We start from the raw sequence: 27,422 nt of genomic DNA, 5'->3' as shown, positions 1-27,422 counted from the left end.
TTTACACCCTAATAATCCCATATCAAATAACCAAAGATTCCACCTTATCTGGGATTCGAACCTGAGACCTCCAGGGATTTTTGGAGTTTATGTCAACACCTTGGAACCACTTGGGCTACCAACTGTTGACCATTTTTCTGGTTTCATTATAGAACAAAATGATCCCGGGTTTAAAAATGCTCTTAAATTTTTCTATAGGTCTGACTCTCTTTGAACACTTTCTGGGAGTTCCATACTGGCCCGAGTCAGTGTTTTTCAAGCTCAACATAGATTAGGCCTAATCCGAGTGTCCATAGACCGTCATGTATGTACAGAGGGGCATGCTTATGGCAATCTTTAGGACCTCTCAGTAATCATGGAGCTTCTCTAAATTGTTGGCCCATCCTATATATTAAAACAACTCAGTCGGTTATGTGAGATATAAGTCTGACCGTCTATTTTTATTGAAAATTTGACAGAGATCACATCCGACAGCTGGTATAAAATCAATTATTTCTCTCCCTACCCACACGATTTTCTCCCATGCTTTCTCTCCCTACAATAACTACTACCGACTTATTTCTCTCCCTACCCACACGGTTTATGAGTTGGTTAATATCTTCACTATTTCTTCCCCCTTAACTTCTTTATTCGACATCATCTTTATTACTGATTGTTGTCAGTTTTATCCATCTCCAAAAGAATCTTGTTAGAAATTTTGATTTAAATGTCATCTTCAACGTTAATCTTAGAGCATCTCCAATGCAACAATTAAATTGAAAAACTCAAAGTGCCACCTAAGATTTTTTGAGTTTCTTGTGGCATCATTTAATGTTGAGATATCTCAAGAAGAAACTCAATATTTGAGATTTCTTTTGAGGATCTGAATAGGCCACTCAATATTAAAAACAAATCTACCCATATTCAATTGAGCCTTGACACAGAAGACTATTTAAGTTCTTTTTTCATTTTGCCTTGGAGATGCCGTCAGAGGCACAATGAGTTTTACAAATGGCACACCCTACCTATTTCTGATTTGGGAGACTCTTTCGATGAGCGAGTGCCTTTTGTAAAACTTACAGTGCCTCTAACACTTCGCCATCAAATTACTCTCTTCACTCTCACTCTTTAAAAAGACACATTTTCCCGGTTTTCCCTATTCCTCTCTCCATTTGTTTCATGGTGACCGGTGGTTTCTCTGTTCGGAATCGTCTCTGCCAACAAGAATCAGAACTTTGTGAATTCCGCCTCGATTAGGGTTTATTTCTAATCTCCTCCTTCATCTCCCCTTTCTCCCTCTTTCTCTAAAATTCAGGGTTTAAGTTCTCTTTCTCTCTCTCTCTCTTCTTCTGTTTTACTTCATTTTATAATTGAGCTGTCTCGATTTCTTGAATTTGTAGGGTTTTGGATCTTAATTTGTCCATCTCAAGATAAAGGTACGATCTTTGAACAGAAAGGTTAGATTACCTATTGATTATTGATTCATCTAACTTCTCACAATTTGAATTACTTAATTTCTTTTTACTATTTCAAGTTCAGTTTTTCTCACCAAATTGGTGGTTTGATATTTGTTTCCTACTTAATATGAGATTATATGTATAATTCTATGATCAATTTTGGAGGTATAATTTTTTCTACGTTCAATTCAGCTGTTTTAGTAGTTTAGCAAAATCTGCATGTGGTGCTGAGGGTTTTCATTTTTAGGGTTATAGATTGACTGTTTTACTCTTTCTAGATTTATTTGACATCCTTGATGGTACTTAAATTTCAAAGACGAAGTCTATCCTTAGGTCCATCGGTTCATGGTCTAGCCGAAAGCCCGAAATGAAAGACAAGTTTCATCCGGGTCTGGCTTACTTGCTACTACTTAGATATTTTGATTTTTGTTAAGCTGAAGAAACCCATTGTGCTTTTACTATATAGGAGTCTGCATAAATAAGACGTTCTATCTTAGAGAGCATTTTCCTTCTATATTATCAAAAGCTCAAGTGGTGGGACGGGGAGGGACTCAACTTGCTTCTGTGAAATTTTCTCTGGTTCGCTGAAAGAGAATTTGACGTCTTTCTTGTGTCTTGCGGTTGATCTTATTGGTTATATTGTTTTTTTGGGAGAGAAACGCTATCTTTTTGTTTTCGACATGATTTGACATGTATTCTTTCTTCGTCCCTATGAAGTTCTTAGTTTATCATAGAAAGAATAGTGCATTTTGTCTAGAAATATATGAAAACAGTAAACATGTAAAGATGAAGCTAAACAGAACCTTCAATGGAAGAAGGTATATTCTGAACGGATTGTAGGTGCTCTCAGGCTAGTTCACCTGTGCATCGTCTCATCAAGCGTTTAGTACGACATATCTTGCTTTTGAGTTTATAAGGCGATAAATTAGGACGCTATTAGAGTTTAGAGTCATAGTTACTAAAACTATTCTATTCTCACTATTCAAAGGCCTTGTAGTTGCCTTTTTTCTTTTCTTTTATGCTACTTTATTGTTTTGTTATGCTTTTGTGTACTTTTAGCTGTTATCTTTATCACTTTTGAGCTCTTTAAGCCATTCCAATTTAATTTCAGATTCACCCAGGCAAATGAAGTAGTGATTAACCACCTTATCATTTCTGATCACTAAATAGCTGAAAAATGAGGGCAATATTTTTAGATGTACACAATCTCTTTCTGAATTTTGAGATATTATTGTTTTAGAATCTGAAAGTTGAATGCACGTGAGGGATTCAAACCCAAAACGGGTATTCCTTTTAGCATCTTTTGCCATGTCGGTTACTGAATACCTCAGATACTCATATCAGTTACTTGGGTACTCTTGTAAGATACTCATAGCTACTTTAGTGTGTATACTGTGAGATATTGTATGTACGTTTTCTGCGTGGTTGAACCCCCATTTTAATTTTGATCTACTACATCATACTAGTGTGGTAAAGGATGCCACACGGATGTCCATGTTATTAAGCAAATACAATAGCCATCAATATTATTCAAATGATGTAAATAGTCTCTTTCTCGTTCAATGACGAGTGGGGACATCCGGCCCCTCTTATATCTGGAGGTTTTCATTCAAAAGCATTTGATTCAAAAGAACATTGTTTAGCTGAATACAGTTTGCTGTATTATGTTATAATATGCTTGTGTTGTTTGTGACCACATTACGACAGGAAAATGGATGGATCTAGTTACGGAGGAAGCTCTGGTGCTGATAAGTTCTTATTAAACTATAAACTCGGGAAGACTCTAGGAATTGGTTCGTTTAGTAAAGTGAAAATTGCAGAGCATAAACTGACTGGACACAAAGTTGCAATCAAAATTCTCAATCGTCGTATGATAAAGAATATGGAAATGGAAGAAAAAGGTTAGATTTATGAGCCTAGATGGGCGTCACAATCCTTCAAGGAATTTATGCTATACCTGTAGTCTTGGTTTCACTACCCAGCAACTATGTTTGGATTCTCTACTTGATCAGAGTACAAGTTTGAAAATATTTCTTTGTCTTTTTCATTTTTTATGACCATCTGAACAGTTTAATACTTACGTAACTTAATTTATGATTTGATACTCTACCAAAATTTTGGTTATTACGGACCTTTTCGCCAAAACAGCTCATGTTCTTTCTCTGTTGTCTACCACTATAATATTGTGAACAAATAATGGTATTAATCTGTATTTGGTATGTCAATCTCTTCCTCACTATGAACACCCCTTCACTTCAATTTGTGGTGATTTCTTCTCGTCAATCTTTACTATCTTTCTGTTACTACCATGTTCTTTTTGAAGCCGTATTCCTACCTTTTTAATTTCTACACCACCCTGGATTCGAGCTCATCTCTCCCTGCCAAGTGTTGAGTTCCACACTTCCTCTCTTTACCAGTGATTCCTACTTCCTATAGATTGAATACGTAGGGAAGTCGATCTAGTAGTTTGATTTTTTTTTTTTTTTTTTTTTCGCTGTTGTGGGGTCTGGAGAGTCCGATACAGATATTACTATAGGAGATTAATGTGTTTTTTTTGCTTTGCAGTTAAACGGGAAATCAAGATATTGAGATTATTTATGCATCCCCACATTATACGACTTTATGAGGTTATAGAAACCGGTGATGATATATATGTTGTAATGGAATATGTGAAGTCCGGGGAGCTATTTGATTACATTGTGGAGAAAGGAAGGTTACAGGAGGATGAAGCTAGGAAATTTTTTCAGCAGGTACGGATTCTTGTTCACTGTTTAGATATGTGACGGTGTTTCTGTTACAGCAGTAATGGGGTTAAGGGACACTTTCTTACTTCCTTCATGTAACTTACGAACACTTTTACTTGGAAACAGATCATCTGTGGTGTGGAGTACTGCCACAGGAATATGGTGGTTCATCGAGATCTTAAGCCAGAGAACCTTCTATTAGATGCAAAATATAATGTGAAAATTGTCGATTTTGGTTTGAGCAATATTATGCGTGATGGTCATTTTCTGAAGACAAGTTGTGGAAGTCCCAATTATGCTGCTCCAGAGGTACTGAATGAACGATAAAACTGTAGAAACCTTGCAAAATATTAGAGACCCGTGACATGATATAGATTTCTATTTACTGTAAGTGCTGACCAATCCAAGTTTCTACGCATAACCCTTGACAGGTTATTTCTGGAAAGTTATATGCTGGACCAGAGATAGATGTTTGGAGCTGTGGTGTTATCTTGTTTGCTCTTCTATGTGGTACCCTGCCCTTCGATGATGAAAACATTCCTAACCTCTTCAAGAAAATAAAGGTCACTCTGACACTATAATTTGACCTCAGAATATATCATTTGTGGTGGAAGTATCATTTTTCTTACAATATTAGTATCTTTCTATTTTTCCCTCATGTTCCCTCATGGTACATTTACTTTTTCCTACATTTTTGAATAGTGATCTTCACTGTAAAGATTATCTTTGTGAAGGGAAGAGTTTTATACTAATGAATATTGATATTTATCTTGTTGTTCTTCAGGGTGGACTATATATTCTTCCAAGTCATTTATCAGCTGGAGCAAGGGATTTGATAATAAGGATGCTTGTAGTCGACCCTTTGAAAAGGATGACTATTCCTCAGATTCGGCAGCATCCATGGTTCCAAGCTCATCTTCCACGGTATTTAGCCGTGCCTCCTCCAGATACAACACAACAGGCAAAGAAGGTAGACTTACCGTTTATCTCTTCCGTCTTTTATGTTACTGGTCTCTAAGAGTAATCTTATTGTATTTTGCTCTTGTTGTATATGTTTTAAATGGAAATGAAATTTAGAACATGTATTCGTATGTATAAAAGTTAGAAATATCTATATATATATATATATATATATATATATATATATATATGTATATATATTCTTTTCTTTCTAATTAGCTAGTATTTCTGCCATTTTTGTAGATTGATGAGGAAATCCTTCAGCAAGTAATTAGCATGGGATTTGAGAGGAACCAGTTGATAGAATCTCTTCGCAACAGAGTACAGCATGAGGTATCTTATATCTGATTTACGACTTGCAAGCGTTCTTTAATTTTCTTTTGTTGTAAGTTGGTAATGTCTTATACAAATTTGCAGGCAACTGTTGCATATTATTTGTTATTGGACAACCGGTTTCGTTCCACCAGCGGTTATCTTGGAGCTGAGTTTCAGGAATCAATGGTGTTTTTTTTTTATCCTTTTTATAATTGTCTTAGATTATTTTTTCCCCTTAACCGTCGAACAAGTTTGACTGCTGCAAATTAGCTAATCGGTTTCATTTTCTGGTCCATGTTCCTCCCATCTGCAAAGGAAGATCCGTCATAACATTCTTTGTGATATATATTATATATATTTGTTCAATTCTCAGTAACTACTTAGTAATCGTTTTAACTTTTTGTTCGAGCTTGTCTAGGAAACCAGTCTCTCCCCGATGCATACCCTTGAATCTGCATCTGCAATAACTGGACAGCTAACAACCCCAGGACACCTTGATTATCCAGGGGTTGGTTTAGGATCCCATCTTCCTCTTGAGAGAAAATGGGCACTTGGGCTTCAGGTACATCTTTCTCTCACTAACATTTACATTCTTACTCAAGATGAATGGGGTACCACCTTCTCTGTGCATGTGATAAAGCTATTGAGAGGATTTATGTAAATCTTTTGGATTTAGCAAATAAGTTATTTAAATGTATAATACGTCAATCCTTTAGTCATGTCGACTAATTTTATAACTTTTTTTCAAGTCTCGGGCGCATCCTCGTGAAATAATGGCTGAAGTTGTCAAAGCTTTGCAAGCACTGAATGTGGGTTGGAAAAAGGTCGGACACTATAACTTGAAATGTAGGTGGGTTCCTACTTTCCCTGGCCTCAGTGACGGCATGGTTGGCAATCCCATTCCCGGTAACCACTACTCCAGCGAAGAATTAGGCATCGTCGAGAATGACAACATTGCCGCAATGTCACCTAACGTGGTCAAGTTCGAAGTGCAAGTACGTGATTTCTTCTTTTCCTCTGCAAAATCATTACTATAAAAGCTCAATTTTAATTCTTCAAAGTACATCTGAAACTCAATGCCGTTCGTTTACGGGTTTATCCACCCTGTAATGTTTGCTTAGTTCTATAAATTATATATCGAGTTGATCTGAACAATATCTGCATATCATGTATTTGGCAGCTATACAAGACCCGTGAAGAGAAGTTCCTTCTTGATCTACAAAGAGTCAACGGACCACAGTTTCTGTTTCTCGATCTCTGCGCAGCTTTTCTTTCTCAGTTACGGGTACTCTAAATATCAGGATTCTTGGAACTGGAGAGACGATTAGTTTGTTCATTACATCTCATAAAAAAATAGTTTGTTCATCAAGTCCGTCCGGTCAGTGTCTTCCCCCATTATACTGTACATATAAAGGTTCATGGTTTTGATTATGTCTTGTGCCCTGTGTTTTAATTAGTGGGTTGCAAGTCGAAATAGCACTTCCTTTTCCGAGTAGTATGAACTTCTCTATGTTAAATGAAATCTAGAAATACATTTATTAGTGATTGATCCTCTCTCTGAGCATGAGTTTTCTGCTTCTCCTCGAGCACAATGAAGAAGAATAAGAATGTGGTAGGTGGAGGAATGTCAGTTTAGAGGTGATAACAACCTTATATTCTTTGGCATTTATTTCGGGTTTGGGCGAGATTGTGGGTTGGGCTTACTACCCGGGCCCGTCCAACTACTTCTAGAGGTGACAACCAACCTCACATGATGGCTTTCATAAAACGAAAAAACTATACTTGCAATACACTTAGGACAATATAGAACAAGATTCCCATTAAGAATGAAATAACTTTAGCCGCTAATATATGGAGATAAGGAGTCACTTTGTCTGATCACACGAAACCCTATGCTCCATTCACCAGTGCTGAGAAACAGAGGGATGCACATACACAACAGTTACCATCTTATCGATGGCCATCTAAAATCCATTTTCTTAAGTATTTCGTAAGCCGATTTTCAATTTAGATGGGTCGTATAGGCTTAACAACCGCGCTAGAAATATATGAGCTGAAGGCCTTATCCTCATAAAAACCCGATTTTACCTTTGTCTTCATAATGTATTATGAGCAGGTTTTTTTCGGAAAAAAAATTCTTCTTAACAGATTATAACTTTCATATGCTATTCTTCTCTAGTGTCCCACTATCTTTGATGGATTTATTTTATGTTTATAATGATCTGATATATCACCAATTACCTTGTATCATACAAATGTTCAAAGTACCATCTGAAGTTAGGGTCTTTAAAGGAGTTGCTACAATTTCAAAAATTTGTTATACATATGTGAATAAAACTAAGTTCACATTCTTTATCATTAACAAAACGAAAAATCAATTACGAAAGTTATAATCGTTACGCACAAAACTAATCCCATACCGATCATGTTCCCGACAAAATGAAACAACGTAATTAGGTATTGCGTACTACCAAAACCTTATTCCTCGTAATCACATTCTTTAATTTCCTCCATGCTAAACATGGATATATAGGAGGGGTAGTGATTCGGGACTTTTGTTGACATAGACTTCACGTCCATGTACATTTCCATTGATAACAGAGAGTTTATGGACTTTCATTTACTGGAGAAGAAAATGTGTAGTGGAGTGAGAGAGAGGTGAGATGGAGATGAAATGGGGTGAAGTGGAGAGGAAACAGGGAGATGAGGTGACAGGTGGCTCAATGTCTATAAAATGTGTTTGAACTAATTCTATTTTGGCAAAATTAGTTAACCATTAAAGATAGAAGTAACAAAAGCAGGCGTATATGATTTAGGAAAAAAGGGCCAAAAAAAAACTCTATCTGTAAAAATATGTTATTTCATATAAAAATAATGATTATTGTATTACCATTTTTTTGGTGAAATAAATATTATCATAATTGGTATGAATTGTGATTTAAATTATCACTGTCCTAATTGAAGAGAGATAAATGTCCGAGTCATTTTTGGCGGACATATTTGGTTTCAACTTTTTTTTAAAAATCTTTCACATAAATCTACAAAAGTATAATATACAAAAGGTCATCCCAAGTCAAGGGTCAGGTAATGCTTACAAAGGTTAGAGCAGGCCTACGTGGGTCAGATTGATCCGAGAGAAAAATTAGGTCAAAACTCCTTATAAATTTTTTGTTGGTTAAAAATTAAGGATCCGTAAATTTTTTTTAGTCTTCAATTTCCTAGGTATTTCTTTTTAATTTGCAACATCTATGCAACACCTTACGACAACTTTGCAACACTTTGCGACAACTTTGCAAACAATATTGAGTTTTTAACCAAACAAATACAAATGTTTGGGGTTTTAACAAAAAGAAATATAAAGTTTGGGTTTTTAACCAAAAAAAATATAACTTGTCTTTTTAACTGAAAAAAATTTAAAATTTGGTCCTTGCTTCAATTTTCTGTACATATTATTATCTTACGAAGCCCAAGAACTACTATCACAATGACATCTTGGACCCTCATTGTCATCTAGAGGCCCTTAAGGTTATCTAATGGGCCATGAAAGTCCAGTTATTCATACGTGATGTAGACGCAGCGGAATAATTAAAGAACAATAAAATAAACTATGAATAATTAAAGAAAACTATAAGAAACGATAAAATAAACTTAAATTCTTAATAACTTCAATGGTTTTTCTCTTCAAGGTGCATAATAACATAGACTAGATCTCCTTTTATAAGATAATAAACCTTCCTAGATAGACTCAAACTAGAATTCCTAAAATAATAAACTACTCAAACATAGAAACTTAAAATTAAAGAAATATCAAATTAAAGTAACTTCTCCTCTACTAAATAAACTACTATTATGACCCAATAGGGTGTGGGCACGCGTGGACGTGGTCCCACACGTTTATGCGCCTGCATCAGCACCCTGTTCCCCAGAAGGTTCGTCCCGAACCGATTTCGATGAAGAAAACAAGTTGATGCACCCGCAGACGATGAACTTTGTCATGGTGATCCGTAATTTCCACTTCGAACGAAATTTGCACTGGAATGGAAGGATACTAATGTGCAAGTAATCGTCAACCTCGTACCCAAACTCATATGCCAATGATTCTCGCAAAATTAACCTTAGTGAATAAATAATGTTCATCTCGCCATCTTCCCACGGTAGGCTCAACCACTGAATCTTCAAGAAAGTGTGAAGTACTATGAGCAAGTGTGAAGTAAGATTAATTGTAACAAATTTCCAAAATACTTCAACAATAGCCAAAGTATAAGCATAACCATCGCTAACTAAGATATCGATATGGAACCATGTAGTGTAGATATGCCACGCAAAATTGACTTTTCCACGTTCATCTTCATGTAGTTTATGTACTCTAACGTGATCAATACCTGGAGCCCACTGTTTGTTTTCTTCAATTGATATGTGAAACCTAGATGGAAGTTGTTCAATTGGTATGTGATCTTTGACTATTGAGTATAAGTTCATTGTAAGAATTGGGAAATTGATCCTCTTTTTCTTAATTGTTTGAAGAAAATTTTGTAGGAAGAGATTTGATAGTGAAAGCGGCGATGTGGGACATAATTGATTCAGAAAATTTTTATGATTCGAACCATCATAAGTAGGCACTTCCATGCGAATACGGTAGGAAGAAGATGAAGAAGAACCATCATAAGGTGGCAAAGCCTGATTTGAACCAGATGGAACTATCAAATCATCAAATTTAACAATATTTGACATATCCCAGTCACATGAATCCGAACATCCATCATGAATCCCTCCACCGAATACTAAAGACTGATCATTCATATCATCAAACTTAGTGTGTGTAGTGACTAATGGGTGTTTCTCTTGTTGTTCTTCTTCTTGGTTTTGATGGGTTTTGATAATTTCTTTTTGTTCTTCTTTTCCTTCACTAAATTCTGGGTTTTGATTACTTGGGTGTGTTGATAACTGAGTTTCAACTTGATGAGAAGATTCAAAATTTTGTGGTAGAAGTGTTGGGGATATGGAATAATAAGGAGAGGTTTGTTGTGTTGGTGATGGTGTTTGACACCAAAAGATTGGGAGGGAACCAGGAACATGTTGGTGATATTGGGGTAGGGTTATTTGGGTGGTGGCTATAGATGGGATTTGAATATTATTTATAGGGAAACTAGGGGTGCCTATAGAATCAGGGTTGTAGCCTACATAACTAAGGTTTGTATATGTGTGGTGGAATGTTTGGTTGGAGAAGGGTTCCCGTAGAGAATGAGGAGAAAGATGATGTGGAGGTGCTTGTAGTTGTTGTTCCTCATTGTAAACGTGTGGGTGGTTATAAGAGTTGAATTGGGAGAAGGTAAGTTGGTTACGGGTTGAGTGGCCCAAGGTGGTTTATGGTGTTGTAGGGTATGTGGCAGTGGGTAGTGGGTTTTTGAAAAAGGTAGGGTTTGGGGGCTGATGGTCGGGTATGTGATGGTATGTTAGCATGGGTTGGCCAATTGTTCCAATGTTTGCGGAAGATTCGAGAAAGAGTGGGTTTGAGAATGGAGGGTAGGGTACGGTTATGTGGGGGCTAGTAATGTTGTGTGGAGTTCTATTGGTGGTCTGAATTGGTGGAGAAGATGTTGGTGGTATACTGGTGTAGGTAAAATGGAATGGTGGGGGTGTTGTGGGACATGGGTTGTTTATTGTATGGCCAAAGAGTGTGTGTGTATTTGGATTAGTGGCATAAGTGTTGGAACTTCCTGGGATGTTGCAATTGTTGGTGGGTACTGTTGGTGGACTAATGGAAGTCGGGTAAGAAGTGGGTTGTTGGACGGTGGATGGTGGTGGTGTCGGTAGAGATGAGGTGGGAGGAGAAAACTTGTGACACATACCTTCGACTTTGCTGGATAAGTTCTTGATGGAATCATTGACTTGATCGAATTTTTCCATATTTTTCTTCTTGTAATTTTCGAAAGCTTCTTCCAATTTTGTAACCGAGGATAACTTCTTGTTGATGTTGTCCCATTTGGAGGCAAAAGTTGGTGTCTTCTCTTTGATTGTTGGAGTAGGAACGGTAGGATTAACCATTGTGATTGGTTAAAAAAAATGGCTCTGAATACCACTTGATGTAGAAGCAGCGGAATAATTAAAGAACAATAAAATAAACTATGAATAATTAAAGAAAACTATAAGAAACGATAAAATAAACTTAAATTCTTAATAACTTCAATGGTTATTCTCTTCAAGGTGAATAATAACATAGACTAGATCTCCTTTTATAAGATAATAAACCTTCCTAGATAGACTCAAACTAGAATTCCTAAAATAATAAACTACTCAAACATAGAAACTTAAAATTAAAGAAATATCAAATATTAAAGTAACTTCTCCTCTACTAAATAAACTACTATTATGACCCAATAGGGTGTGGGCACGCGTGGACGTGGGCCCACACGTTTATGCGCCTGCATCAATACGTCTATGTTATTTATACTGAAATCCAATAAATCATGGATTTCCACTTACATGAGGATCGAACTTATTGAGACTTTTGATACGCGGAGTAGTGCCCAACCACTTCACCAAATGGTGGTAGACAATTTTTACTTGTTTTTTTTTTGAGAAATCGACTACGACATGCGTTAGTCACTACAACGCATTGATACATCATAAAGATGTGATGAGCACGATAAACGCCTAATTTGAACCATAATGAAAGAGGCCTAAAGCTTCACAACATGAAAGAGGCCTAAAGCCCAACATATTTTATACATTGCCTAAATTACATGGGATAAATCTTGATGGCAAACTGCTTCAATCGAGACTCGATCCCATGACCTCGTGGGCTTAAGAGGGGTGTCCAACAGCGGCACCAAAGGGTGGTTGACAATGTTTACTTGTTATTGTTGTTAGTATTTCTTTTTTCATTATATTATTGATATGTATAAATTTGTTCTTAACTATAATCCACCAAAATGTCCATGAAAGTCGCTCATTTTTGGTTGACAAATTTGGCTCCCTTTTGAAATATCTGTGATTGTGTGTCTCAGATATTCGTAACTTTAAAATGTCTTGTGACTGAGCGCTTCAGACATTCATGGACTCAAAAATGTTCGCGATTGAATGTTGCGAAATGCAGAATTCAGAATTCAGAATGACAACCAAAATCTTCATTGAGTATCCCCGTAAGCTTAATACACAGAAGCAAACTTTGTGACGGTACAAATGATTGTTAACTGTTAGAATATGTTTGCTTTTTCCAGTACAGTACAAATGATTGCCAACCGTCAGAATAAGTTTACTTTTTTTAGTATTCAATTATAAGAAGTGACTAACGGAGAGAAGGAAGCAGTTACCAGAAACAATCGAACCACTACTAAACGTCAATCTTTGAGATATTACACGAGACCGTGGACTGTCAGTATTATTTACAAGTAAATCAGCTAAATAAGAAACACAATTTATTCTGCATAAGAATGTAAAAAGAAATAACGACTAATCAATCACATTGTCATATATATCTATTGTAAATTTTTGTTGCCCTTTTAAAACCGGTTTCTCAAATACCAATATATCCTGTCTCCGTTGACTTAACTTTTCTTTTATGGTATAACCATACCTCTGTATTTGCCAGACGAATATATTTTACCTATTAAATTATAATTCTTAATTCTTTTCTATTTTTAAATAAGAAAATTTTAAATCATTGCAATCACTGATAGAAGATGAATATTGTACTGATAAAACTAGAAAAAATTAAGACGATGAAACCGATTTATCTTGGCATATAAGTAAATTCATGTTATATAGTGTATCTCATCAAAATTGCTTTTATACAACACAATCTAATTTTTAAAAACAGCAAATAATGATTCCAAAAAAGAAGGGAATAGAAGGTTTGTATTTACTTCTCTTGTCTTTATCACTAGCTACATACAAATAACAAGCCACATTTCAATTGCTTGAGTTGTACTGACACACTCTGTAACCGTCACTATTATATTCATCTCTATCCTCTCTCCATCTCTCTCTATATATTTGGATGTCACTTTCAGTGTCTCTATCAAATAGTTGAAGTCTTAGAAAGTCTTATCAAAATCCTCAAAGGTGTTCATTTACTTATCTTCATAGTAACCCTTTTCTTAATTTCCCATACAAAATGGAAGGTGTCATTGCTGCTTTCTCTAGGTCTAGTCTTGAGGATCTCAACAATCAAGGTAATATACTCACACCTAGCTAGTAATACTATAATTTGTTACAGATGATGAGCTTAGATCTTGATGACCTAATCTTTCTCTAGGGTTTTTATTTTCTTTAGTAAATTTCTTACTTTTCCATTTGAAAACACAGAAAAAGAATAGGTTGTCTTAACTCCTTATGAGTTCCTTTTGAGATTTTTTTTTTAATTGTTATACTGAAACCAGAGATTATTTCTTTTAGATATCAAAGATTATGATGTCCTTAGATTTTTCTAATATAAGTTTTATTTTAGTTGAAGGATCGGAAAACACTTCGATAATGGAGGATCTCCCAATTGATATGAAGTTGGAAATATTTTCTCGTTTACCAGTTGAAGTACTCTACAACTGTGGACAAGGCGGAGACGTAGAATGGGAAACTCTCCTCCGTCGACCTTACTTTATCAAAATGTGTCTAAGTAATGTTCTTCCTTTTGATAAGACTGGAGGTTACCTCTACTTGAAGGACAATTCTGCTCATGAATCAAATGAGCAACTCTGTTATGAAGAGTATGATTTAAACGAAGGAAAATGTATCAAGACAGTTACGAACATCTACCACCCTCCAATTTGGAGGCATGATATGTTGATCGGCTCGTGCAATGGTTTAATTTGTCTAGCTATGAGTGGAGTTTTCGAACTACGTGAAATTGTGTGTATCTTCAATCCTCTTTCGAGAGAAAGAGTTGATCTTCCAAAAGGTGACCTGAATTTTAAATCTTTGACAGCAAGCCATCTTATTTTTCCAATGTTGTATGGGTTTGGTTTTGTTTCTTCTACTAGCCAATACAAAGTTATCAGAATCTTGTTTCGTCACTTGGTTGATGACTGGGTTGGATCTGTTCAAGTATACACTCTTGGTAGTGATAAGGACTGGAGAAACAAAGACGACATAGAAAACTTGCTGCCATTGAAATGTACCTATGCTAATGGTGCTATTCATTGGCTTAAGGGTGAAGACAGGACTATAACGGCATTCGATTTGGAAGAAGAGAAGTTCCTAATGCTCCCAAACCCACCTTGTTTTTCTACTGGTCCGGGTAATTTTTTCGAGCTTAAAGTGTTGGGGAAAAAGTTATGTGTTGTTCATAAATGTCAACATACTATGAGCGTTTGGTCATTCAATGATACTAGTAGTTCTCCTACCAAAAAGAAGAACTACCTATTGTGGTGTTGGCACAAGGAGTTTACTATGGTTTTCGAAGGCAAGGTCGAGGCGCATGAGTATGAGTTGTTTGCATTGACAAAGAGTGGTAAGGTTTTGATGTGGTACAAACCCTACAATATCCATGCTTGGGTAGTACGATCATTTATGCAGAAGAATTACATTCTCTGTCGTTATGATCCTAAAACTGCAAAACTGGAAAAACTCGACGGCAAGATACAATATATGAATAATGTAATCCCCCATTTGAACACTTTAGTTTCGTTGAAAGCTCTCGGAGAAACAACTGCAGTAATTGAATGACAAGAGCATAGTTTCACATACATACCCTAGACTCGAGGTACTTTGCAAGCCAACTTATTTTTTCTTCACCTTACATGATGTTTATATTTAGTTTCTTGGTAAAATTGAGATTTCATGAAAACTCTTTGATTCTCAAATTAGTATTAGATTCTGACTTCTAATTACATCTGCAGGGTACTAAGGTGCAGGGAAGGGCATGGATATCTTATGCTGGGGAGGACGATTGACTCTTAATGAAATTATGTGTACTTCGATTTAGTCAATGAAACTATATTTTCAATTTTAATACCATCTACAATTGGATCATCAACCAACTTTGTCACAAAAATTATTGCTTGTTTGTATCTTCATTTGAGGTTTACTAGGCATCCTTTTATGATTAATATATTGTCTTTTTCTAAAAGAGAAAGTGGGGTTTAAGTTTAACCATTAGTTGTATTCAACTCAATCAGTTAGAGGTTGGGCTCCCAAATTCAAAAGTTTGAGAGTCCTAAAAAGAGGGGAACCCCAAGACTGGACTTTCCAAGGGAGTTGTTGTCCTAAAAAGATCACGAATTTTTTTTCTACAATTTTTCTACATCAATTCTTCTCCAAATTCTTTTGGTTATCCTATAGCTTTTTGTAGTATTACTCGTTTTATCAAACTTAAATTGAACTTTAAACGAGCATTCTAAATTTAGAATTTTAGAGTAAGTAGTTTTATATTTGAAATTTGGACGGAAAACCCCTCAAACATGCCTGGCACAAACAAAGATATTATGTTTGAGGGGAGCCTCCAATTTAGGAGCTTCGGTTGAGGTTGCTCTAGGAGTGCGAGATAAGGTGTAAGTGTATGTATACACTCAGATACATACTCACACCTTTTTGAGAATATGAACGTTTTTACTGCGTAATAGAAGAGGTAGTTCCATACTTCCATAATCCATTTTTTGATAGTACATAAATTACAATATTTAAGATGTTGAAGTGAAATCATTCATTATTATAACATACAATGACGTTCATGTGGTTGATAGGAGATAGATTAGGTCAAGAGAAAAAGAGGAAGATTGACATCCCCATGTATATAGTTTTTATAGGAAGAAAAAAAACCTTTGGCCCTTGTGTTCACAACCAGTCGTTCACTACTTGTTGCTGTATATGTTTGCATCTGACACCATCGCACAAAAGTTCTCCATTTCAACAGCTTTTACAACATCAAATTTGTTGGTTTTGTTGGGGGTATGTATTAATATGTTTGCAGTCTTTAGCCTTGTGATTCTGGTACACACTTTGTTTTTTTTTTTTTGGTGAAATGGTACACACTTTGTTAAAGGTATTAATAAATATAAAAGTAAAATTATCGTTTTGAATATGGAGTGAAATTTTGTAGAACCAATGTAAGAAACCTAAACGTACATAAAACAGAACAATGGAGGTGAAATGAGGGTCCATAGGACACAATAGTCTACCAGAAGCGAGGTAACAACCTTTTATTTCCGATCTAACATAACTTGATAGTAACACTCTCTAACTTTCAGAAAAAACTAGAGAACCGAAATGCCACTATAAAACAGATGACTTTTGTTATGGCTTTACATCGTAGTTAAAACAAAAAAATCGTAGTAGAAGATCAATAAATACGGATCACGATCCGTGACAGATAAATGCGTAGCAAATATTTTTAGCTACAAATTTTTGCTATGGAACTAATACCGTAATTAAAAGGCGTCTTTTAGCTACAACAATGTCCAGAACAAAGATCTTGCTATTTTGAAAAAAAATTATTTAATGAAATTTACCTAGTGCGTAGCAAAAAGATTATGAAATGGAAGAGCTGAGAGAAAGAGTAAGCAAATCACAGAGATGGGAAATACTTTAGCTTTTCAATGTTCTCTGCCTAAGCAATATTGGTTTGAGGCATTTGACACTGCTTCTTATATCATTAACAGATTGCCCACTAAAGTGCTTGATGGAAAATCCCCATATGAAGTTATATTTGGTCATGTGCTTGATTATTCTATGCTGAAAGTGTTTGGTTCAGCTTGCTATCCACACTTAGCAGCAATCAGAGAAGACAAATTGAGTCCCAAGTCACTTAAATGTGTATTCTTGGGTTATAGCTCGATCTATAAAGGATATAAATGTCTAAACAAGAGTACTGGTAGAGTCTGTTTTTCAAGACATATGGTGTTTGATGAAGGATGTTTTCCTTTTGCTGAGACTCCTTCTTCTACTCCACCTATTTCCGACTCATCTTCTGATAGAGTGATTCTTCCTATTATCACTACTACTGAAGAGGCTGCTGCTCCTGAGGTATCATTACATCCTTCTCTTCCCTCATGTACAAATTCCATTTCATCTCAGGGGGAGTCAAGTCATACCTCTAGGATGAGTTATGTTCATGAAGTTCCTATATCTACTATACCTGAATCTGCAGTTTTGCCTATTCACTCTATGACTACTAGATCAAAATTGGGTGTTCATAGGCCCAAGTACTTACCAGACTTTGTCTCCCATTTTTCTATATGCGATCCTCTACCCCAAGCTTATGCGAGTTTATTAGAGGTTCCTCCTGAACCTACTACTTATAAACAAGCATCTAAGAGTCCTGCTTGGTGTCAAGCAATGAAAGAAGAATTTGATGCTTTACAAAAGAAGAATATTTGGACTCTAGTACCTTCTACTCCTTCCATGAACATGTTAGGCTGCAAATGGGTCTACACGACCAAACTCAAGCAGGATGAGAGCATTGAAAGGCACAAGGCCAGACTTGTGGCTAAAGGGTTTCATCAGCTTGATGGTTCAGATTATTCTGAGACATTTAGTCGTGTGGTTAAATCTTCCACAATCAGAGTAGTTCTTACATTAGCTGTTACAAATGGTTGGAACATCAAACAGTTGGATGTGTCTAATGCCATCCTTCATCGTGTTCTTGATGAGGATGTATATATGATGCAACCCCCTGGTTTTCTTGATTCAGAAAATTCTTCTTTGGTGTGTAACTTACATAAATCTCTATATGGTTTGAAGCAAGCACCAAGATTCTGGTACACCAGATTTTCTGATTTCCTTCGGCAATATGGTTTTCAAAGGAGTTATACAGATCACTCCATGTTTGTTTTCATTAAAGGGGTTGATACACTTGTTCTCTTGCTCTATGTGGATGATATCATACTTACTAGGTCTTTTTCTTCTCTCATTCAGTCTCTCATTGCTACCTTGAGTGCTGAATTTGCAATGAAGGACCTTGGTTCCCCTCATTATTTCTTGGGAATTGAGGTTAATCCTCTTTCTGATTCCGGTCTTTTACTTACTCAGAAGAAGTACACCTTGGAGCTCCTTCAAAAGGCTGATCTCTTGGAGTCCAAGCCTATTGCTACACCTATTCCTTTTGGAAAGAGGTTGTCTATTCAAGATGGGGATCCTTTGTCTGATCCTACACTTTATAGAAGTCTTGTTGGGGGCTTACAATACTTAACAATGACCAGACCAGATATTTCTTTTGGAGTGAATTATGTTGCTCGGTTCATGCATTCTCCTACTGATGCTCATTTGTAGCTGGTCAAGAGGATACTGATGTATCTCAAGGGTTCTTTGGGCTATGGTATTCCAATTCATTCATGAGATATTACTGCTCTAGTGGCCTATACTGATTCTGATTGGGCTGGCTGCCCAGACACAAGGAGGTCTGGCCTCTGGTTATTGTGTGTTTCTGGGTTCTACATTGATTGCTCGGTCTTCCAAAAAGCAACCAACAGTTGCTCGATCAAGTACTGAAGCTGGATATAAATCTTTGGCATTTGCTTCCTCTGAGTTACTCGAACCAAGCATGTCGAAATTGATTATCACTTTGTAAGGGAACTTGTGGCTTCAGGAGTTCTTCAATTGGAGTTCTTCAATTGATTTTTTTTTTTGGAAGTCGACTACGATCTACATATGTCGTTACATTTGGCACTTGATACATCATAGATGTGATAAGCTCGATAACCGCCCACTCAAACACTAACAAGACCGGGCCTATAGCCCAACTAGAACATGGCCTAAAGCCCAACAACATTATTTACACCCTAATAATCCCAATTCAAATAATCAAAGGTTCCACCTTCTCTGGGATTCGAACCTTGGACCTCCAGGGCTTTCTGGAGTTTATGTCAACACCTTGGAACCACTTGGGCTACCAACCGTTGACGAAATCTGATTGATTGTTCTTACAAAAACCGATTTTCCAATCCTACTTTCACACCAATCAAATGGGACTCTAAACAACAAAATTTCAAATGTTTTTGCAACAACTCAGCATCAAAATTTAAATTTTGAAAACAACAAATAAAGATTCCAAAAGAAGAAGGTTTGAATTTACTTCTCTTGTCCTTATCACTAGACACAAATAACAACCCACATTTCAATTGCTTGAGTTGTACTGACTCACTCATTCCATAACCGTCACTCTCATATTCATATCTATCCTCTCTTTCTATCTTTCTCTATATATTTTTATGTCACTTTCAGTGTCTCTGTCAAATTGAGGTTTGAGAAAGTCTTATCAAAACCCTCAATAGGAGTTCATTCTTCACAGTAACCCTTTTCTTAATTTCCCATGTAAAATGGAAATTGTTGTTGCTGATTTCTCTGGATCTAGCCTAGAGGCTCTCAAAAATCAAGGTAATATACTCACAACTCCACTATAATACCTTTTCGCCTAGATACTACTATTTATTTTGTTATGATCCAGGAGAATATGGGAGAGAAAGTTGAATGATTTTTTTTTTTTTTTTTGCGAAATAGAAGACAAATCAACCGAAAGTTGACCCTAAAATCGCAACCGTTGATTTAGTTTTCTCTCCGAAATTGTCTATTATTTTTCGGTGGCCTTATCATTTTCGATTTATGTTATACATAAAGTTAGAGCTTCAGTGGGTGGCGTTGCGCGCGGGAATAGGGTAACCCCAGCCAAAGCTTAGGGTTAGGGGGGCTCCTCTGCAGGCTTAGCCCGATGTCACCCTCCTCGGACGGTAGGGGTGGGTATGTTAGTTGTTTTGGTGCCCCCTTCTTTGGTGGGTCGAGTTTGGGGGTTTGACCTGTACTTACCCCCGTTTTTTTTTTTGTTTCTTTTGGGTTCTTTTTGATGTTTGTATTCTCTTTTCTTTTTTTATATATTAATTCAAATCGTTCAAAAAAATAAAAGTAGAATGAAACTCAGAAGAAGAGTATCTGGACTCAAATGAGAAAACCTATGTATATGTATTATGTTCTCCAATGTTTTTCTTTTTTGTAGTAAATTTCTTACTTTTCCAGTGGAAAACACTCAAGCAAACAGCTTGTCTTAATGTGTTAAGTTTGAGAGTTTTAATTTTTTGAGATTTTTAATTTTTTTTGAGATTGAAATACGCATCCCGATAAAATAATGACAAAATGGTGAGTTGTTAAGGTCGTCTAAGTCGGAGTTAGTCTAGCATATTTCTGTTATACTGAAACCTAAAATTCTTTTAGAAATCAAAGATTAGGGTGCCCTAGATTTTTCTAATATAAGTTTTGTTTTAGTTGAAGGATCAAAAAACACTTCGATGGAGGAGGATCTCCCAACTGATATGAAGTTAGAAATATTTTCTCGTTTACCAGTTGAAGTACTCTACAATTGTGGACAAGACGGAGGCGTAGAATGGGAAGCTCTCCTACGTCTACCTTACTTTATTACAATGTATCTAAGAAATGTTCTTCCTTTCGATAAGACTGGAGGTTACCTCTACTTGAAGGAGAAATCTTCTCATGAATCAAATGAACAACTCTATTATGAAGAGTATGATTTAAACGACGGAAAATGTAAAAAGACAACCACAAACATCTACCACCCTCCAATTCGTGAGAATGATATGTTGATCGGCTCGTGCAATGGTTTAGTTTGTCTTGCTATGAGTGGAATTTTCGAACTACACGAGAGCGTGTGTCTCTTCAATCCTCTTACAGGAGAAAAAGTCAATCTTCCAAATGGTAACTTGGATTATAAATCTTTGATGGAAGACCATCTTATTGTCCCAATGCTGTATGGATTTGGTTATGTTTCTTCTACTAATGATTACAAAGTTATTAGAATCTTGTTTCGTCACTCGGTCGTCGAATGGGTTGGCTCTGTCCAAGTATACACTCTTGGTGTGATAAGGAATGGAGAAACAAAGAAGACATACACTACTTGCTGTCATGGGAATGTACCTATGTTAATGGTGCTATTCATTGGCTTAAAGGTGAAGATAGAACTACAACTGTGGACAAGGCGGAGACGTAGAATGGGAAACTCTCCTCCGTCGACCATACTTTATCAAAATGTGTCTAAGTAATGTTGTTCCTTTTGATAAGACTGGAGGTTACCTCTACTTGAAGGACAATTCTGCTCATGAATCAAATGAACAACTCTGTTATGAAGAGTACGATTTAAACGACGGAAAATGTAACAAGACAGTTACGAACATCTACCACCCTCCAATTTGGAGGCATGATATGTTGATCGGCTCGTGCAATGGTTTAGTTTGTCTAGCTATGAGTGGAGTGTTCGAACTACGTGAAATTGTGTGTATATTCAATCCTCTTACGAGAGAAAGAGTTGATCTTCCAAAAGGTGACCTGAATTTTAAATCTTTGACAGCAAACCATCTTATTTTTCCAATGTTGTATGGGTTTGGTTCTGTTTCTTCTACTAGCCAATACAAAGTTATCAGAATCTTGTTTCGTCACTTGGTCGATGACTGGGTTGGATCTGTTCAAGTATATACTCTTGGTAGTGATAAGGAATGGAGAAACAAAGAAGACATACAATACTTGCTGTCATGGGAATGTACCTATGTTAATGGTGCTATTCATTGGCTTAAAGGTGAAGATAGGACTCTATTACTGCATTCCATTTGGAAGAAGAGAAGTTCTTAGTGCTTCCAAACCCACCTTGTTTTGCTACTGGTCGGGGTAATTTTTTCGAACTTAAAGTGTTGGGGAAAAAATTATGTCTTCTTCATAAACATCAGCATACTATGAGCGTGTGGTCATTCAATGAGAACAATGATGCTAGTAGTTCTCGAACAAAAAAAGACTACAAATTGTAGAGTTGGCACAAAGAGTTTACTATTGTTTTTGATGGCGGACTCGTCTCTTATGAGTATGAGTTTCTTATGAGTATGAGTTGTTTGCATTTACAAGGAGTGGTAAGGTTTTGATGTGGTACATACCCTACAATATAGCATGGGTACCACAACATATGCGGAAGAATTACGTTCTCTGTAGTTATGATCCTAAAACTGCAATTCTAGAAAAACTCGACAGTGAAATTCTATATATGAATAATGTAATCCCTCACTTGAACACTTTAGTTTCGTTGAAAGCTCTCGGAGAAAAAAATGCAGTAGTAGTACGACAAGATGAGGGATTAATCACATAAGAGGAATAACTTTGTCTCGAAGTACTTGTTGACCGTTCAGTAGGAGGCAACTTATTTTACTTCATTCATATCTATGTAATTTTTAATTGGGATATAATCATATCTATGTAATTTTTTGATGTTCTTCCTTCTTTGTATCCTTCATACAAGAGTGGAAAATACAAAATTCAGCCTTTTTGTGCGGCTATAGGTTCAAAACCTCTCAAATCCGTCACAGATTTATGACTTTGTCGTACACTCATAGATTCAGTTACGAACAAAATATCCATAATTAGTTTCCAACACAGGGAATAACATGTAAGATTACTCTTGGAGACCAATAACATAAAAGACGGAAGAGATAAACGATAGGTCTACCTTCTTTGCCTTTTGTGTTGTATCTGGAGGAGGCGCGGCTAAATACCGTGGAAGATGAGCTTGGAACCATGGATGTTGCCGAATCTGAGGAATAGTCATCGTTTTCATAGGGCCAACAACAACTTGTGAATCATGTCTACTTTTCGCGTGACGGACAATGGATAGCAAGTGCTAGCTAGCTACTTTTGATAAGTTAGTCAAGTTATGGAATGGCACCACATGGACGGCTGTTGCAGCTATTCGCGGGCATGTTGGGTGTGACTTGTAGAAATCAAAAACACTCTAATGGAGACTTATTCATTAGTTGAACTAGGTTTACAAGATAACAAATATATAGTAAAGATAAAAGACTAAAAGACCCTTAAAGAGCAAATTACTAAACAACCCCTAACTATAATATATTATTCTAACACCCTCCCTCAAACTCACGGTGCGGTGCGGTGTTGAAAAGCATCGAGAGTTTGCTAGCTAAGAAACGAAAGCGTGGAACCGAGTGTGACTTGGTGAACAAGTCAGCAATCTGCATAGTGGATGACACAAACGGCAAACTGATGGTGCCTTGAGTGAAATGATGCCGAGTAAAGTGACAGCAATCTGCATAGTGGATGAGACAAACAGCAAACTGATGGTGTCTTGAGTGAAATGATGTCGAGTAAAGTGACAATCAATCTCAATGTGTTTGGTGCGTTCGTGAAAGATTGAATTATGAGCAATATGGATAGCACTTTGATTGTCACAATACATAGGAGTAGGCTCTAGAATGGAAACACCCATGTCTGCAAGTAACTCACGTAACCAAACTATCTCAGCTGTCGTAGACGCCATAGCACGGTACTCAGCTTCAGTGGATGATCTAGATACAACAATCTGTTTCTTGCTCTTCCAAGAAATAAGAGACTCACCCAAGAATACACAATAACTTGTAATAGACTTACGATCTGCGCGATCGCTCGCCCAGTCTGCATCTGAATATGCTCGCAAAGTCAAGGAAGAAGTCGATGAAAGAAGTAGACTTTGAAAGCAAGTACCTCGATGATATCTCAGAATACGAAGAACAACTACCAATGAACTGTAGTTAGTGAACCCACAAACTGGCTAACAACATGCACAAAATACGCAATATCTGGACGAGTAATAGTGAGATAAACCAAACTGCCAACAATAGTACGATATAGTGTATGATCTGCTAAAGGAGTACCATCTGTAGAAGAATAACGAGCATTAGACTCCATAGGAAAGTCGACTGTCCGAATATCACTGATACGAGCACGCTCAAGAATATCCGCAGTGTATTTGGACTGCGAGAGAAGATAACCTTGTGGGGTAGAGGCTACTTCAATCCCCAAAAAATAACGGAGAGTGCCTAGATCCTTCATTTCAAATTGGCTAGCTAACTGCAACTTCAAAAATGCAATACCATCAACATCATCACAAGTAATAATCATGTCATCAAAATACAACGACAAAAGAATGCGACCTACAGCATTACATTTGACAAAAAAGCCGAATCATGATTGCTAGAAGCAAAGCCAAGAGATGTAACTACATTTGAAAACTTCTCAAACCAAGCTCGCGGTGCCTGTTTGAGACCATATAATGCTTTCTTAAGCTTACAAACTTCTCCAGGTTTATGTGGAACACCAGGAGGAGGAGTCATCTAAACTTCTTCCTGAAGATCTCCATTTAAGAAAGCATTTTTAACATCCATTTGAGAGATATGCCACTGACGAACTGAGGCAACTGCAATAAGCATACGAACAGTAGTCATTTTTGCAACCGGAGCAAAAGTCTCCTCATAATCCATCCCATACTCCTGCGAAAACCCCTTAGCAACTAGTCTAGCTTTGTACCGCTCAATAGACCCATCTGACTTTGTTTTAATTTTGTATACCCAACGAGAACCAATGGTACGTTTACTAGAGGGCAAAGGTACCAAATCCCATGTATCAGTCTTATGCAAAGCAGAGAGTTCTTCAGCCATTGCTTTTTGCCAAAGAGGATCGACGACGACCTCCTTATAAGAAGAAGACTCAGAGTTACAATGAATAGATGCTAAGAATGAAGTAAAAGAAGGAGAAAAAGTAGAATAAACAAAATCAGGTAACTGCGTGGACTTACGAACACGATGAGGATAACAGGAAGGTGGATGTGCAATCTCATTAAGAGGTTGGTCAGCCGTAGGGATTGAAGGGACATCACAAGTGAGGGGAGCATCAACAACATCAGGTGCAACAGGTTCAACATGAGCAATAGGAGTATCACAAACATCAGAAAATGGATCAATATGGATTAGGTTAGGGGGAGACACATCTTGAGCATTAGCAAGAATAGAAAAATATGGTATATGCTCTAAAAATACAACATGACGAGAGACATAAAATTTACGAGTAATTGGATCATAACATCGATAACCCTTCTGACCTTCACCATAACCAAGGAACACGCACATGGCAGAACGAGGAGATAACTTGCTACGTTCAACACGAGGAAGAAGAACAAAACAAATACACCCAAAGAAGAGTAGTCAGGGGCATGCCCTGCCAATTTTTGAAATGGAGACAAACCTGAACAATGGGAAGTTGGAATTCTGTTAATTAAATTTACTGCAGTGAGAACAGCTTCACCCCAATACTCACTAGGAACAGAGGCAGACAATAACAAGGAACGAGCTGTTTCAACGATGTGTCGATGCTTCCTTTCAGCAACACCATTTTGCTCAGGAGTATCTGTACACGAAGATTGATGAACAGTTCCATCCATAGCAAGCAATTCACGAAACCTATTTGAAGTATATTCCCATCTAAATCACATCTAAAACACCATTGTGCCCACTAATTTCCATGTTTGTTCATCAAGTCCGGTCAGTGTCTTCCCCCATTATGCTGTACATATAAAGGTTCATGGTTTTGATTATGTCTTATGTGCCCTGTGTTTTAATTAGTGGGTTGCAAATCAAAATAGAACTTCCTTTTCCTTCTGTAAATACAATACATTTATTAGTGATTGGTCCTCTGAGCATGAGTTTTCTGCTTCTGCATGAGCACAGTGAAGAAGAATGAGAATGAGGTAGGTGGATGAATGTTTAGAGGTGATAACAACCTTATATTCTTTGGCATTTTTTTCGGGTTTGTGCCAGATTGCGGGTTGGGTACTACCCGGGCCCGTCCAACTACTTCTAGAGGTGACAACCAACCTTACATGATATGATGCCTTTCATAAAACGGAAAACTGTACTTTCAATGCACTTACGACAATATACAATAAGATTAGCGACCGAATAAATGGAGAGATAAGTTATCATTATCCTAATTGAAGAGAGATAAATGTCAGAGTCTTTTTTTGGCGGACATATTTGGTTTCTAACTTTTTTTTGAAAATCTTTCACGTATCGGGAAATTCGGTCAAAACTTCTTAAAATTTTGGACTTTGGTGAAAAAGGATCATTCAATTTTTTCTAATCTTCAACTCCCTGAGTACTTTTTTAATTTCCAAAACTTTGCGACAACTTTGTAAGGCTTTGCGATAGCTTTGCAGTGTCTTGTGACAGCTTTACAAGGCCTTGCGACAGCTTTGTAACCTCTACGACAACTTTACAACCGTTTTGGAGCGCTTTGCAACACTTTACAACAGTTTTGCAACACCATTGTAAAACATTCTGAGTTTTTAACCAAACAAAATATACTTAGAGAGCCTTGATTTTTGTTGGAAGTGCATCATAAAGAAATCTCCATATGAAGTAAGTTACCCGAGGAGCTAAATTAAATTTAGTCCACACTTTTTTCCAAGATAAACTGAAAGGGAGCTCCACAATAAATGATGTGGAAGGTCTTCTTCCCCTTGTTATCGAAGTATACAAAGATTTAGTAGAAAACTCACCCTTAGTCGTATGCACCCAAATTAATTTATCTCTTCACTTGAATGCCCAATCGATAATTGTAGTACTGCCTGAGCCGAAATCTCATTGAAAATTCTCTTAATCAAGTCCGAACGCCAATATAATAAGGTCACTCACCAAGAATAGGTTCGTGACGTCTTGCAACTCATCTTTCTTCCCCGGTCTGAAGCTATGTAAGGTAGGTATCTACGGGTCCTCCCAAATTCTAATAGATTTACCATTACCCACTGAAAAGCATACCTATTCTTTTATAAATTTTCTCATCTCTAACATACTCTTCCATGTATTGGTTGAAGTCATTTTGCCCTCATAGCTCCAAAAATCTGCATTCTTTAAGTATTTTGCCTTCATAAATCTAACCCATAGAGCACTAGGTTCTGTAAGAAATCTTCATACCAACTTGCCCACTAAAGATTTGTTTACTATTCCCATATCTCTTATGCCTAACACCTTAGAGAACTATATTAGTTGATAGGTAATAAATAGGTATAGAAGATAATTCACTCTTAAGTAATATAGTTCTTTCAGCATGTGATAGTGAACTCCTTGTCCATCCCATTAGTTTATTCTCCACCTTGTTAACTATAAAATCATAGGATGCCAATTTGTGTTTAGGCTTCAGTAAGTAGTTACCCAAGTACACATCATCT

At 36.7% G+C, this 27,422-nt stretch overlaps 4 protein-coding genes across 6 annotated transcripts; all 4 read left to right on the top strand.

Moving 5' to 3' along the window:
* The first annotated feature begins 734 nt into the window (after positions 1-734).
* On the top strand, positions 735-7,007 carry LOC147553037 (SNF1-related protein kinase catalytic subunit alpha KIN10-like). 3 transcript variants are annotated; one of them, XM_086671142.1, is made up of 12 exons: positions 735-1,237; positions 1,380-1,436; positions 3,144-3,337; positions 4,002-4,186; positions 4,307-4,489; positions 4,612-4,743; positions 4,965-5,150; positions 5,384-5,473; positions 5,558-5,641; positions 5,874-6,017; positions 6,205-6,450; positions 6,636-7,007. In XM_086671142.1, the coding sequence occupies exons 3-12, from the start codon at positions 3,148-3,150 to the stop codon at positions 6,747-6,749; spliced, it is 1,554 nt and encodes a 517-aa protein (XP_086527268.1). In that variant the 5' UTR covers positions 735-1,237; positions 1,380-1,436; positions 3,144-3,147; the 3' UTR covers positions 6,750-7,007. The 3 variants fall into 3 exon arrangements, with proteins under 3 accessions (XP_086527268.1, XP_086527270.1, XP_086527269.1); XM_086671144.1 differs by having other exon boundaries at positions 1,138-1,237; positions 1,380-1,415; XM_086671143.1 differs by having other exon boundaries at positions 1,217-1,415.
* A 6,923-nt stretch (positions 7,008-13,930) lies between these two features.
* LOC147553036 (F-box protein At3g07870-like) lies at positions 13,931-15,345 on the top strand. Its single transcript, XM_086668677.1, has 2 exons — positions 13,931-15,106; positions 15,292-15,345. The coding sequence occupies exons 1-2, from the start codon at positions 13,931-13,933 to the stop codon at positions 15,343-15,345; spliced, it is 1,230 nt and encodes a 409-aa protein (XP_086524803.1).
* Positions 15,346-19,304: 3,959 nt separating this feature from the next.
* LOC147553034 (putative F-box protein At1g53550) lies at positions 19,305-22,719 on the top strand. The gene is made up of 2 exons (XM_086669919.1): positions 19,305-19,762; positions 20,642-22,719. Exons 1-2 carry the CDS (start codon positions 19,705-19,707, stop codon positions 21,430-21,432), a joined length of 849 nt encoding a protein of 282 aa, XP_086526045.1. The 5' UTR covers positions 19,305-19,704; the 3' UTR covers positions 21,433-22,719.
* On the top strand, positions 21,632-22,520 carry LOC147553035 (uncharacterized). The gene is made up of 3 exons (XM_086668676.1): positions 21,632-21,856; positions 21,973-22,184; positions 22,268-22,520. Exons 1-3 carry the CDS (start codon positions 21,632-21,634, stop codon positions 22,518-22,520), a joined length of 690 nt encoding a protein of 229 aa, XP_086524802.1.
* Positions 22,720-27,422: the final 4,703 nt, after the last annotated feature.

This window comes from Eschscholzia californica, unplaced genomic scaffold (assembly GCF_041429995.1).
Source record: "Eschscholzia californica isolate CP2 unplaced genomic scaffold, dmEscCali1.0.p SCAF_3, whole genome shotgun sequence".
Taxonomy (NCBI): domain Eukaryota; kingdom Viridiplantae; phylum Streptophyta; class Magnoliopsida; order Ranunculales; family Papaveraceae; genus Eschscholzia; species Eschscholzia californica.
The sequence above is the reverse complement of the archived record's forward strand: the minus strand, read 5'-3'. Positions and strand labels throughout refer to the sequence as shown.

Coding starts and splice junctions, on each gene's coding strand:
- LOC147553034 (XM_086669919.1), top strand. CDS start 19,705: ATGGAAATTGTTGTTGCTGATTTCTCTGGATCTAGCCTAGAGGCTCTC. Junction 19,763..20,641: donor AGAGGCTCTCAAAAATCAAG/GTAATATACTCA, acceptor GTTTTGTTTTAG/TTGAAGGATCAAAAAACACT.
- LOC147553037 (XM_086671142.1), top strand. CDS start 3,148: ATGGATGGATCTAGTTACGGAGGAAGCTCTGGTGCTGATAAGTTCTTA. Junction 4,187..4,306: donor CTAGGAAATTTTTTCAGCAG/GTACGGATTCTT, acceptor ACTTGGAAACAG/ATCATCTGTGGTGTGGAGTA. Junction 5,151..5,383: donor CAACACAACAGGCAAAGAAG/GTAGACTTACCG, acceptor CCATTTTTGTAG/ATTGATGAGGAAATCCTTCA.
- LOC147553035 (XM_086668676.1), top strand. CDS start 21,632: ATGAGTGGAGTGTTCGAACTACGTGAAATTGTGTGTATATTCAATCCT. Junction 21,857..21,972: donor ACTGGGTTGGATCTGTTCAA/GTATATACTCTT, acceptor AGGTGAAGATAG/GACTCTATTACTGCATTCCA. Junction 22,185..22,267: donor ACAAAAAAAGACTACAAATT/GTAGAGTTGGCA, acceptor TGAGTATGAGTT/GTTTGCATTTACAAGGAGTG.
- LOC147553036 (XM_086668677.1), top strand. CDS start 13,931: ATGGAGGATCTCCCAATTGATATGAAGTTGGAAATATTTTCTCGTTTA. Junction 15,107..15,291: donor CTCTCGGAGAAACAACTGCA/GTAATTGAATGA, acceptor TTACATCTGCAG/GGTACTAAGGTGCAGGGAAG.